The sequence below is a fragment of the Callospermophilus lateralis genome, chromosome 5 (assembly GCF_048772815.1).
Source record: "Callospermophilus lateralis isolate mCalLat2 chromosome 5, mCalLat2.hap1, whole genome shotgun sequence".
In the NCBI taxonomy this organism is placed as follows: domain Eukaryota; kingdom Metazoa; phylum Chordata; class Mammalia; order Rodentia; family Sciuridae; genus Callospermophilus; species Callospermophilus lateralis.
In genome coordinates, this window is record NC_135309.1 from 90,209,259 (window position 1) to 90,222,907 (window position 13,649).

At 36.8% G+C, this 13,649-nt stretch overlaps 1 protein-coding gene across 1 annotated transcript in view; it reads right to left on the reverse strand.

Moving 5' to 3' along the window:
• The window catches only part of Fam81b (family with sequence similarity 81 member B), a 61,990-nt gene that overhangs the window by 33,528 nt on the left and 14,813 nt on the right, over window positions 1–13,649 (reverse strand). Inside the window, exon 4 of the mRNA XM_076856022.2 lies at window positions 3,912–4,155. Coding sequence (XP_076712137.1) covers window positions 3,912–4,155 — 244 coding nt within the window. The remainder of the gene's footprint in view (window positions 1–3,911; window positions 4,156–13,649) is intronic.

Sequence of the window (13,649 nt, forward strand, 5' to 3'; positions counted from 1 at the left end):
TGATCCCCAGCAACACACACACACACACACACACACACACACACACAAATTAAGTCAGTAGAATAACAAGTAAAAGATGATATTATTTCATTTCTGAAGACTTTTCTCATCTCAAAAGTAATAAGAAGCAAAATATTTGAGTATTTAAGATATTTTATATTAAACTTGTTAAACATTATAAATACAATTAAGACATTAAAAGTAAGCTTGAAAAACATTAATAACAAATGATATTGCCAAAGTTTCATTAGTGTTCTGCAATCAGCATGTACCTGTTGGTGAGAGAGAGTTGATGCTATGCGTCTTTCCCCACCTTTGTGTTCAGCGTCATCACAGTGGTTATTTGAAATCATAGTGGGAGTATTTATACCATGCAAGTAGGCAAACACCACACATCAGGTTTTTTTTCTCCCCAGGAAAAAAAAATTCTTATTGTTAAATATTTATCATTGTACCACTGGTTAATAGCCTTAATATGTAAAAGAGTTCATCAAATCAACAAGAATTTAAAAGTGCTAAAACTCTCAAAGACAAATTGGCAAAAAACATGAGCAGAATATTGGCAGAGGAAATATAAAATTTCATAGTCATTTTTTAAAAGTGGATTCAAAACCTTCAAGAAAAAAAAAGATCTAATTTTTTTGTCCTATGAAATTAGCAAAGATTAAAACAATAAATTTCAATGCTGGCATAGGCCCAGTGAAAAAAATCACTCTCATATAATGCTAATGAAAGGATAAACCAGCATAATCTTTCTGAAACCAATTTGGCAACACATATCAAGAATTTTCACAGCATTTATATCTTGGTAATTCTGTTTCTAAGAATATATATTATGGAAATAATCCAAATACAGATATATACTTAAGCACAAAGATATTTTAACATTAAGAATAATAAAGCAAATCATGGCATATGCTCCATTCAAGGAGTTTCTAATGACATGAAAGGGTTTGTGTTATAATTTTATGTTAAAGACTGTGCTAACAAAAATAGTTTCAGCCGCCTAAACAGAATACTTACAAGAGCTAGAGGGAGATATATCTGGATGTTTGCGGAGATTGACATTTCATGGTGGAATTGTGAGAAATTTTTTTCTCAGGTTTTAAAATTTCTTCCTGAACTTCCAAAATAATTACAGTGAACAAGAATTGCTTCTATAAATTGTAGCAGGGGATCCACAATAAGGCGATGTTATACAAAAAAAAAAATTTCTTTTTTTTTAAGTTAAAAATGTTATTTTTAAGACATAATTAATAGTCTTCTTTAAAAATCATTTTCTTTTAAAAAGAAACAAGCAATGTAACCGTATCTAAAAAAATTATTGTTTTATTCCTTTTAAGAACCTGAGTCAAGTTTTAGTTTTACATTTGGATCTATCTTGCTGGCTGGTTTGCAAATGGACTAACTAGGTTGCTGAGTTAGGTGCCATTAAAATATTTGAATAGCATTGATTTCTCTATAAAGTGCTTATTACTTATAGTTATAGTTTTTCACTAAGGGTAACCAAATAATTTCTACGTCATAATGTTTTAACAGTGTTATCTAAAGCCTTTAAAATGTATTTTAAATTTAGTTTTCCACATAAATCAGCCCTCCTCATTTTCTCTAATCATGTCAAACCCTTAAGGGGACTCAAACATTTTGAGGTTTTATAGTTTTTTTGGGAAATGTTTTGGCTTTGTCTTTTTTTTAAAGAACTAACCTTGGTCAGGTGTGGTGATGCATGCATGTAATTCCAGCAGCTAGGGAGGCTGAGACAGGAGGATCTCCAGTTCAAAGCCAGCCTAAGCAATTTAAGAGGTACTAAGCAACTCAGTGAGACCTGTCTCTAAATAAAATACAAAATGGGGCTGGGGATGTGGCTCAGTGGTTATGTGCCCCTGAGTTCAATCCTGGTACCAAAAAAAAAAAAAAAAGAACTAATCTAAGATAATTTTTATTTTTAGTTATACATGGGCACAATATCTTTATTTTGCTTATTTATTTTTATGTGGTGCTGAGGATCAAACCCAGGGTCTCACACGTGAGAGGCAAGTGCTCTACCACTGAGCCACAACCCCAGCCCCAGATAATCAATTATTGTAGGAAAAGAAACACTAAAAGATACTAGAGATATAGAATATGTTTTCCTTTTTAATACTAAGAGTATTTTATTCAGGTATAATTAATATTGAAATGCACAAATCAAAGTGTACAGCTGGATAGATCTTGACAAATGTGATCAGCTATGTAACAATGACCCAGGTCAAAATACAGAATATGCTTAGGAACATTTTGGTGAGAATGTTCTTTTCAACTACCAAGATATTTTGATCATGTATTGGAATCTTATTTTAGTGCTAGCGCTATATTTACTTGATTTTCTTTCCTTTTTAAAATTTTTTTCTTAGTTGTTGATAGATCTTTATTTTATTTATTTATACATGGTGCTGAGAATTGAACGTGGTGCTGAGAATCAAACCCAGTCCCTCACACATGCCAGGCAGGTGTGCTACCACTGAGCCACAATCCCAGCCTTTACTTGATTTTCTGGTCATCTCAAAAAGCACAGAGCTGCTTGCCTCTGGATACCTTAGTGACACTGTCATGTCTGGAATCACCTTTGGTCAACTGACTTTCCAGGTACCAGGGTCAATTCAATATGAGCTAAATACCACTAATATACCTTTTGAAAAGTCAACTAATAGTTTTTAACGTTCCATATTTTCTCAGTTGCATCATGGAATCTGCTAGACCCTGCAGATAGGAAATAAACTCATAAATATCCTCTACCTCAAAGGTAAATTCATGAGCAAATCATTCCTGGGTTAATTCAATGATTAGTATTTAGTGTTTTGTTGTTGTTGTTGTTTGTTTATTTGTTTTTAATTCATATTCTCACTGATAGTAGAAAGCGAAAGGGCATTGTTATTTCTCATTATTCCATATTTTTTTGGCCAGGTTCCTAAAGTGTATTTACTGGAATCCTTGCCCCAAAGTTGTTAACCCTGATTCATCATGCATGTGTACTTTAAAAACTCTGAAAGATAAAAACTTATCTTGGTTTAGCCTAAGAATTTTCTTTTTCCATCAAAAATCTTATTTTTCCTTTAAAATCTTAAAAATCATTTATTTACCCATATTCTCAAGAATTTAGAGTGCTGCCTACATGCCAGACACTGCTGTTGACTTACTAGTGAATTAAGAAAACTTCCTGCACTTATGGAGATTATATTTTAGAGGAAGAAAACAACCAATAGACAAAAATAGATTGTGCTAAGTACTATAGATAAAAGTAGAGTTTAAGGGAGATTGAAACTGTTGGGCTGAGAAGGGATGCTATCTTACACAGTATGAAGGAAATTTTCTCTTTGAAGGTGGTTTAAGCAGAGACCTGAAGGAAATAAAGAACATGTCATAGTGGAGGAAGATGATCCAAACTGAATAGAAGGGAATAATTGGGAGACCAGCATGGCCAGACTGAAGGAGGTGGGTGGAGACGGAGTCAGAGATTGCTGGTGGATTTATGAACCAGCATGTTGTGTATTATGAATACCTCTGTTTGTAATCATGACATTAATAGAACTTTGGAGATTTAGACTAAGAGTGTCTTAACATAAATATGTAGTATAATGGTTAATAGAACTTTGGAGATTTAGACTAAGAGTGTTTTAACATAAATATGTAGTATAATGTTAAATAGATCTTTGCCGATACAAGATAGATAGACAATAAATAGTTTTTGAATGGAAGTTCCTTATACTTTTTAGCATAAATGAGTAGTTCAAAAATTGAACTGTTTTCCTCTGAGGCAGCTATAATCATTTAAACATAAACAACAGCAATACATTTCTACAGTTGAAAAAATGACATTGGTGGTTGATAATTTTTTTGTCAAGCAATGATGCCAATATGTGAAAGACAACTACCTCAATGTTTTGGTTGAGTTTTTTGACGATGCTAGTGATGGTCTGTATATGGCTTTCTAGTAACTTCCTGGCAAGTGATTCCTCTTTTCGAAAGCCGTGGGTCCCTTGGAGACAAGAAGAGATGTCCTCCTTGATGCGGAAGGCTTGTTCAAGGAGGAACGCTATGGTGCGCTCCTGGTTGTTCAATCTGTCTTCCAGCTGACTTTTCTGGATGTTTTGGATGATGGGGAGAAAAGGACGACCCCTGGTCAGGAAAAGGAAATACCAGGGGTGTTACAAGAATGAACTGGATAAGCCAGGAACCAGAACGTGCCTCCTAATGCTACTCCTTTATTTTCTCACCTGTAAGAAATTTGGTAGGACTTTAAGTTCTAACAAGGTTAGAATCTTGGATTTATGTCTTGTCTAAGAAGCTTATCTGACTTTTGCCTTGATTTCATATCATGTACTTTTCATGTTTCCCAAGGAGGAATTGTTCTATATAGAATGACAGTAAAATTTTAAGCCAAATTGGTAGTGGTTGGGAGGGAATGGGGGATCCATAAAAGATGATACTAGAAAGCTTTTTCCATGATTTCTGCCTTTATATACACTTGTATTAAAAAACTCAATTTTAATCTAGAAAAATATCTAAATTCTTATATGTATAAAAATGCAAAAGTGATTATATTAGAGTTTCCCAAAAGGTATGTCTTAGAATAGTAGTTAGTTAACTAACAGGCCACTGCACAAGAATTTTATGGTCAAATAAATTTGGAAAACATTGTATATCACATCCGTCTTTTGTGATTTACAACATGTTTATCACATTAATGTCTAATTGTATTGTTATTGTTTGGATATGAGGTATCTCTCAAAAACTTCTGTGTTGGCAGCCGAGTTCTACAATAACTTTAAAAAAAAAAAAGAACTAATGCTAATACTCTTCAATTTATTTCAGGAAATAGAAAAAGAGGCAGCACTTCCAAACTCATTCTATGAGGCCAATATCAGCCTGATTCCAAAACCAGGCACAGATACATCAAAAAAAGAAAACTTCAGACCAATATCTCTAATGAACATATATGCTAAAATTCTGTCAAATTGAATAAAAAAATATCAAGAAGATACTGTACCATGATCAAGTGGGATTCATCCCAGGGATGCAAGGTTGGTTCAATAAACAGAAATCAATAAATGTAATTCATCATATCAATAAATTTAATGATAAGAATCATATTATCATTTAAATAAATGCAGAAAAAGCATTTGACAAAATACAGTGCTCATTCATGTTCAAAACACTAGAAAAACTTGGATAACAGGAACATATCTCAACATCATAAAGGCTATCTATGCTAAGTCTCAGGCCAACATCATTATAAATGGAGAAAAATTGAAGGAATTTCCCCAAAACTAGAATAAGACAGGGATGCCCTCTCTCACCACTTCAATTTAACATAGTTCTTGAAACACTGGCCAAAGCAATTAGACAAATGAAAGAAATTAAAAGGATACACATAGGAAAAGAAGAACTCAAATTGGCACTGTTTGCTGATGATATGATTCTACACCTAGAAGACCCAAAAAATTCCACCAGAAAACTTCCAGGATCAGTAAATGAATTTAGCAGTGTAGCAGGATGTAAATAAACACCCATAAATCAAATGCATTTCTGAATATCAGTGACAAGTCCTCAGAAAGGAAAACTACCTGATTTACAATAGCCTCAATAAAAGTAAAATACTTGGGAATCAACGAAAGAGGTAAAATACCTCTACAACAAAAACTACAGAATGCTAAAGAAAGAAATCAAAGAAGACCTTAGAAGATAGAAAGATCTATCTTGCTCTTGGATAGGCAGAATTAATATTATCAAAATGACCATATTGCCAAAAGTACTATACAGATTTAATGCAATTCCAATCAAAATCCCAATGACATTCATCATATAAATAGAAAAAGCAATCATGAAATTCATCTGGAAAAATAAGAGACCCAGAATAGCTAAAGCAATTCTTAGCAAGAAGAGCAAAGCAGGTAGCATCACTATACCAGACCTTAAATTATACTACAGAGCAATAGTAACGAAAACAGCATGATATTAGCACCAAAACAGACTGGTAGACCAATGTTACAGAATAGAGGACACAGAGACTAACCCACAAAATTACAATTATCTTATATTAGACAAAGGCTCTAAAACATACATTGGAGAAAAGATAGCCTCTTCAACAAATGGTGCTGGGAAAACTGGAAATCCATATGCAACAAAATGAAATTAAACCCTATCTCTCACCATGCACAAAACTCAACTCAAAATGGGTCAAGGGCCTAGGAATAAAACCAGAGACCCTGCATCTAATAGAAGAAAAAAGTAGGCCCTAATCTCCATTGTGTAAGATTAGGCCCCAAATTCCTTAATAAGACTCCTATAGTACAGTAATTAAAATCAAGAATCAATAAATGGGATGGATTCAAACTAAAAAGTTTCTTCTGAGCAAAAGAAACAATCTGTGAGGTGAACAGAGAGCCTACATCCTGGGAGCAAATTTTTATCCCTCACACATCAGATAGAGCACTAATCTCTAGAGTATATAAAGAACTCAAAAAGCTAAGAACCAAAAAATAAAAAAATAAAAAAATAACCCAATCAACAAATGGGCCAAGGACCAAAAACAGACACTTCTCAGAGGATATACAATCAATCAACAAGTATATGAAAAAAATGCTCATCATCTCTAGCAATCAGAGAAATGCAAATCAAAACTACTCTAAGATATCATCTCACTCCAGTCAGAATGGCAGCTATTATGAAGATAAAAAACAGTAAGTGTTGGAAAGGATGCGGGGAAAGAGGTACACTCATACATTGCTGGTGGGACTACAAATTGGTGCAGCCAATACGGAAAGCAGTATGGAGATTCCTTGGAAATCTGGGAATGGAACCACCATTTGACCCAGCTGTCCCTTTCTTTGGTCTATAGCCAAAGGACTTAAAAACAGCATTCTACAGGGACACAGCCACATCAGTGTTAATAACAGCACAATTCACAATAGCTAAACTGTGGAGCCAACCTAGATGTCCTTCAGTGGATGAATGAATGAAAAAAATGTGGCATATATACACAATAGAATTTTACTTAGCATTAAAAGAGAATAAAATCATGGCATTTGCAGATAAATGGATGGCATTGGAGAAGATAATGCTAAGTGAAGTTAGCCAATTCCAAAAAAACAAATGCCAAATGTTTTCCCTGATATAAGGAGGCTGACTCATAGTGGGGGTAGGGAGGGGGAGCATGGGAGGATTAGATGAATTCTAGATAGGGAAGAGGGGTGGGAGGGAAAGGGAGGGGGCAGGGGATTAGCAAGGATGGTGGAATGTGATGGACATCATTATTCAAAGTTCATGTATGAAAACTCGAATTGGGTGTCAATATACTTTATATACAGAGATATGAAAAATTATTGTATATATGTGTATTAAGAATTGTAATGCAAAAAACCACCAAAGTACATACATAAAGGCATGAATTGGTACAAATATACTTTATATACAAAGATATGTAAAATTGTGCCCTATATGTGTAATAAGAATTGTAATGCATTCTGCTGTCATGTATTTAAAAAATAAAATCAATAAAACTAAAAAAAAAAGAATGCAAGCAAAAATAAATGATGGTGAGGATGTGGGGAAAAAGGTATATTCATACACTGCTGGTGGAACTGCAAAATGGTGCAGCCAATATGGAAAGCAGTATGGAGATTCTTTGGAAAATTGGGAATGGAACCACCATTTGACCCAGGTATCCCTTTTCTCAGTCTATACCTAAAGGACTTAAAAACAGCATACTGCATGGACACAGCCACATCAATGTTTATAGCAGCACAATTCACAATAGCTAAACTGCGGAGTCAACCTAGATGCCCTTCAATAGATGAATGGATAAAAAAATGCAGCATATATACACAATGGAATATTACTGAGCAATAAAAGAGAATAAAATCATAGCATTTGCAGGTAAATGGAGTTAGAAAAGATAATGTTAAGTGAAGTTAGCCAATCCCCACAAACCAAATGCCAAATGTTTTCTCCAATACAAGGAGGCTGATTCATAGGGGGGTAGGGAGGAGGAGCATGGGAAGAATAGAAGAACTCTAGATATGGCAAGGGAGGAATATGGGGTTAGAAATGATGGTGAAATGTGATGAACATTATTATCCAAGGTACATGTATGAGGACACAAATCAGTGTGAATATACTTTGTATACAACCAGAGATATGAAAAATTTGTGCTCTATATGTGTAATATGAATTGTAATGCAGTCTGCTGTCATATATAAATAAAAAAATTAATAAAACAGTGAAAAAAAACAAAAAACTTCTGTGTTGGGCTGGGTATAGTGGCACACGCCTATAATCCCTGTGGATCAGGAGGCTGAGGTAGGAGGATTATGAGTTCAAAGTAAGGTTCAGTATCTTACCACCCTGTCTCAAAACACTAAAAAAGGGCTGGGGATGTGACTTAGGGGTTGAGCACACCTGGGCTCAACCCCTCAAAAAACAAACAAAAAAATCTCCTACATTAATACAGGAGGTGAAATGATTAGATCTAAGAACCTGAACTTAAACCCGTGGATTGATCCATTTGATTAATAATTTGAATTACTCTTTTATTAGCAAATAAGAATTCAAGGCAGGTGGGCTGTGTCTCCAAGGAGTGAGTCACTGGGGGCATCCCTTGGGAATTATACATTTCTTCCTGGCCCCTCCTATTCTCTTGGTGCTTCTTGGCTACCATGAGCTGAGCAGTTTTCCTCCACCATACCCTTCTGCTACATCTCAGACATAGAGCAATCGGGTTGACTAACTGTGAATTGAGACCTCTAAAACCATGAGCCCAAATAAATATTTCTTCCCTGAAGATGTTAGTGTCAGGACTGTGAACTGAAATCTGTGGAATTGTGAGCCCAAACAAACTTTTCTTCCTCTAAGTTGTTCTTGTCAGATAGCAGGTAAGAAAAATAACTCATGTAGTAGTTAAATAACTAGTCCTAGGCCATCAAATTCCCATGGCTAAAGCACTTGATTATAGTCCCTAAGTATAGGTCATTTCCAAAGCCAATGCGTACATTGATTTCTGACCTCTCACCAGGTCAATACTTCATCAGGTCTACATAAGAGTTAGAAGTTTACTTTCAATTTGTCTCTAATGCTGTTAAGTTTCTTGAGGGCTTTGTATGACCTTATGTCCCAGTAGAGAGGACTTTGGATGTTCCTTCTTCAATCGTACCAGTTTAACACTGAGCTTTTTCATGAGCTTTCAGTTGAAGAAATGCTTCAGTATCACAACTATTTTATATGGCATTACCAGGATTTGATCCAAGAATTCTGAAATGTAGCCTAAGATAATTCTCAAGATGCAAAATATTTTATGAATATCATTAGAAGAAGACAGACTTAAAAGGAAAAGGGAATTTGACCTTTATTAAGGCTTGGGAATAAAATGATGAATAAGACAAATAAAAACAATTTCCTGTTCTGTAAGAAACATCTACTTATATGCTTATGTAGATGTATAAATATATAGCATATATATCTTTTAAAAGTGACTGAAATACATACTGGATCATAAAAGCCAAGGCCAAATAGTTTAAAGTATTCCCACTACAAAACCCAGAATAACCATTTGCAGTGGGCTAATATTTCCCTGGAATTAGAATGTACTGAAGACAGAGACTTTTAGGATCAAAGCATGAACACTGGTATTTTTCTGAAGACTAAAAGTGTTAGCGAGAGTTTGACTTCGCTGTGTAAAACAGAAACCCACAGAGAGTGGCCCTAACACTTAGGGTTATTTGGCTTATGTAACAAGAAGTCTAGAGGTTAAGTGAAGAGGTCTGGTGCAACTGACCAAGGAAGTGGTCCAGTATCCAAGTGCCTTCTGGCTTCCTGACCCACTTCAGTGTGTAACTCTTACCTTCAGTGTGTCAAGGTTGTTGTTCTATGAAGTTGTGTTCATATTCCACACAGAAAAGGTGGACGGCCAGGAATACAGTGTGTGTGCCAGCTGTTTGTCCCACCCCCGGTTTTTTAATTTGAGAAAAAGCAAAAAACAACTGTTCTAAAGACTCACTAGACTCACTATGACACTTTGAGTGTATTTCATTGGTTGAAGTTGTGCCATATGGCCACCTCCTGTGACTTTTTTTTTTTTTAAATTGGGCACATTGTGGTCTTAAGCAAAATTAGGACTTTTATTAGCAAATTAGAGGGAAATGCCAACATATTGGATTGGCTACCAGAGGCATTTGCCATGTGCAGTTTTTCTCTTTCTTACCTTCAATTTTATGTGAAACATTGTTAAAATAATTTTAAAAGCAAGAAATTGATTTCTTCCTCATTGCTTTCTATGGATTAATTACAACCAAGATTTCTTAGGCACTCCTGAAGCTGACTAAAAGTTGGCCACAAATATTATTATTACCCTCGTGATGGACAGTGGCCAACAAGGATCAGGGCGTATGAAAGGCAAGGCTGTAACTGACCACAGTGGCTCAAAAGAAGAAGTGCTCTTGCTATGCAGATAAAGAAAATACAGTAACACATTACTTATTTTTGGTTTAGCAGCTTTACAACTTCAATTTCCTAAAATGCTATTCACTAAAAATCTAATGAAAGCCCTACATATAATTACATTTTTATTAGATACCTTAGGAAACATATTAAAATACAGATGAAATTAATTTTAATGTATTTTGTTTAACCAAAAATATCTACAATGTTATTACAGCATACAACTAAGATGTACTTTTTTATCGGGATATCTTACATTATTTTTATACTAAAACTTTCACAGTAGATCTTTAAAATATACTGTGAATTTTATGCCCACTTTAAATTGGACATATAAGTACTCAATAGTCACATGTGCTCAGTGAATACTGTTTCAGACAATATAATTCTAGAAGCTGAGAACCAGAAAGTAGAAAGAAAATGTCTCCGAGCAAGTAAGAGCATTACTGCCATGTCCATAAGCTACTTTACAAATACTATAGACAATTTCTTCAAGTCCTTAATATAAGCCAGACATTCTGGCTACCGCTTTAAGTGGTTAATTTGTTGGATCTTTATAATAACCCCACGAGGGATGTATTAATATTACCCCATTTCGAAGATGATGAAACCGAAGCTAAGAGGGATTAAGTAACTTGTCCAAGGTTACCCAGTTAACAAGGGTGGAACCAGTGTTTAAGTCCGAGGATTTGATTCTGGAGCCGATCCTATTGTATACACATAGATGAAGGCACCTCCACCCTTGGCCTCAACATTGCCCTTGGAATGTGATTGCTCTATTTTGCCCACTCTTCTAACGAGCCAGGTCGGATGGCTTCTGGAGCTACATAAACTGAATACTTGAAAATTCTATGCTGCAGAGAGGGCTGTGTTCTAATAGCTGGCAGAAATGATAGGTTAAAGACAAAGATTAACCAGAATCATAAGTTCAGTGAAAAGCAAAGCAAATTAGAAAGGAAAAATTCACAGGCCAGGGCTAGAAGTGCAGGAGCAAAGACATGTTTAAAATCCTGACAGCCCTTCTCAGCATTAGTATGTCACTCCTTCCTTCCCTTCATGGATAAACCTCTTGAAGAAGCAACCAATTTTGTGGTTTTCAATACTTGAGATTCACTCCTCATGCTGTGACCATCATGTCCCTGGAGTGCTCTCTCTCTCAATCCCTCATACTCCCCCCTCACTCATGTTGGGGGAAGCTAGCTGCCATGTGAGCAGGAGCCCTGTGAAGAGGTCCATGAGGTGAGAAGCTGAACCCTCTTGAGACAGCCAGCAGGAGCTGAGGTGTCCTGCCAACAGCTGTGTGAGTAAGTCCTCCCAGGAGTAGAACCTGCAGCCCTGTCCAGCCTCAGACCACAGCAGCTCTAGCTTTCATGTCTTGCTGCAACCTCATGAGACATGCTGAGCCACTGCTGGGCTCCTGATCCACAGAAACCGTGGGATGAATATTTGTTTTATGCTCCTGAGTTTTAGGATGCTTTGCTACTCATATAACTAATACAAGTAGTTTCTATGTGAAATATGATGGTGGGGGGGTGCAATCTGAGACTAAAATGATGATTCTGGACAGAGAGGAAGAAAATGTTATGGAGCTTAAGCACCTAGAACTTTTGGAATAGTTTGGAAATGGGCTTAGGAAAGGCAGAGATTCTAAAATTTCTGAGTTGGGCTTAATGAAGTTTAAAATATTAGATTTAGGGGAAGAAAATGAACTTGAGATATTCGTAGGTCATCCATATAGAGTTGCCTGTTGAATAGTATGAAGTGTGTCTAGCCATAGGGATTGGGATGTTATCTGAAAAACAAAGGATAGTTGAAGACTTGGGTGAGGAAGGTGAGATTGACAGAGTTGGAGGAAGTGTGTATGTGAGAAGTGATGGGGAGGCATGCTCTGAGGGACTCATAGAGTGAACCTTTGTCCCATGGAATATCCTACCATCCTCCATGCCCAGAATCCTGGTGCCCCTGCAGCCCCCTGGATTAGGGGCTGTCTGTAAGACTGCAGTACAACTCTGCCTCATCTCTGCTTTTGGGAGTCAGAGAACTCACTCAGTTTCAGCCTCCTTGGAAAATTGAGGCCTGTTAGTGAGCAAGAGAGGTGAGAGCCAGGATGGGTGCTGAGTATCTGCCCAGAGGAATATGACAACTCATATGAGACAAAGCACAGAAAGAAAGGAACTGAATTGCCCAATTCCTCGGGCGTGAAAATCCCTGGATTGACTATAGTTTTGACAAAAATGAAGAATTAGCATGACTACAGCCTTCCCATTCTTTCTTTCTCATAAAGCCTTGAAGGACCTTGACAAATACTCTGAGAAACAAATACTGTGCGAATACTGTGAGACATTCTGTAACCATGTGGGACCTGTTTTGAACTGGTTAGTGAATTGGATAGTGCAGTGGCGCTCTAATGTGCTAGCCTACTGCACTTTCAGGGAGGAAGGACCCCCTCAACTGCTGGGAGTACTGCCCGCTGGCAGACCTCAGTGGTTGGAACTGCCTCCGGTAGGTGGTCGCCTTCCCAAGGTCATGCCCACTTCCAGGAACACCTTGCCTTCGGTGGTTAGTCAGTGTGGGTGTAAAGGCCTGGCACACTTCCTCTAACCAAGAACAACCTTGAAGGGTCATCTCAGTTTCAGAGCTTCTTATGAATTCAGCTGAAATCTTCACTGGAATCGTGTCATAGCTCAACTTTCCCTTCTGCACATTCTGTCTTTTGCTTCCTTTCTACAGATGATGATTTCAGTGTGCTCTAGGATGAGGCATCTATTTATCAGCCTCTGTCTTGGTGTCTTTTTCCTCCATGTTCCCACCTGAGCCAGATGCCTGTGTTGGCCTGAAGCAAGAGTCAGCTCAGACTGGCGGTGGAGGATAACCGAAGAGGGAATGATGTAGGTTTGCTCTCACTGCTGTTTCTTGGTTGCTTTGAGGCAAACTGTTCCTACTTGTGTGTCATTTCAGACTGTGGTCTAGGTGTCCTCTAGAAAGATCCGGCAGAGCACAGGGCCTCTGTCAGCAAGGAGCTGTTGAGTAGTAACAATAATGGTAAGCTTGAGGAACAACTGACCCCCTGGTAGTTGCTTCCATGCAATTTCACCTGCAAATGCCTCAAGATCTCTCTGTGTCAGGCACTTTTCTTACTTGATTCCCAAAGCATCCCCTATGGGAAACTATATGCATGG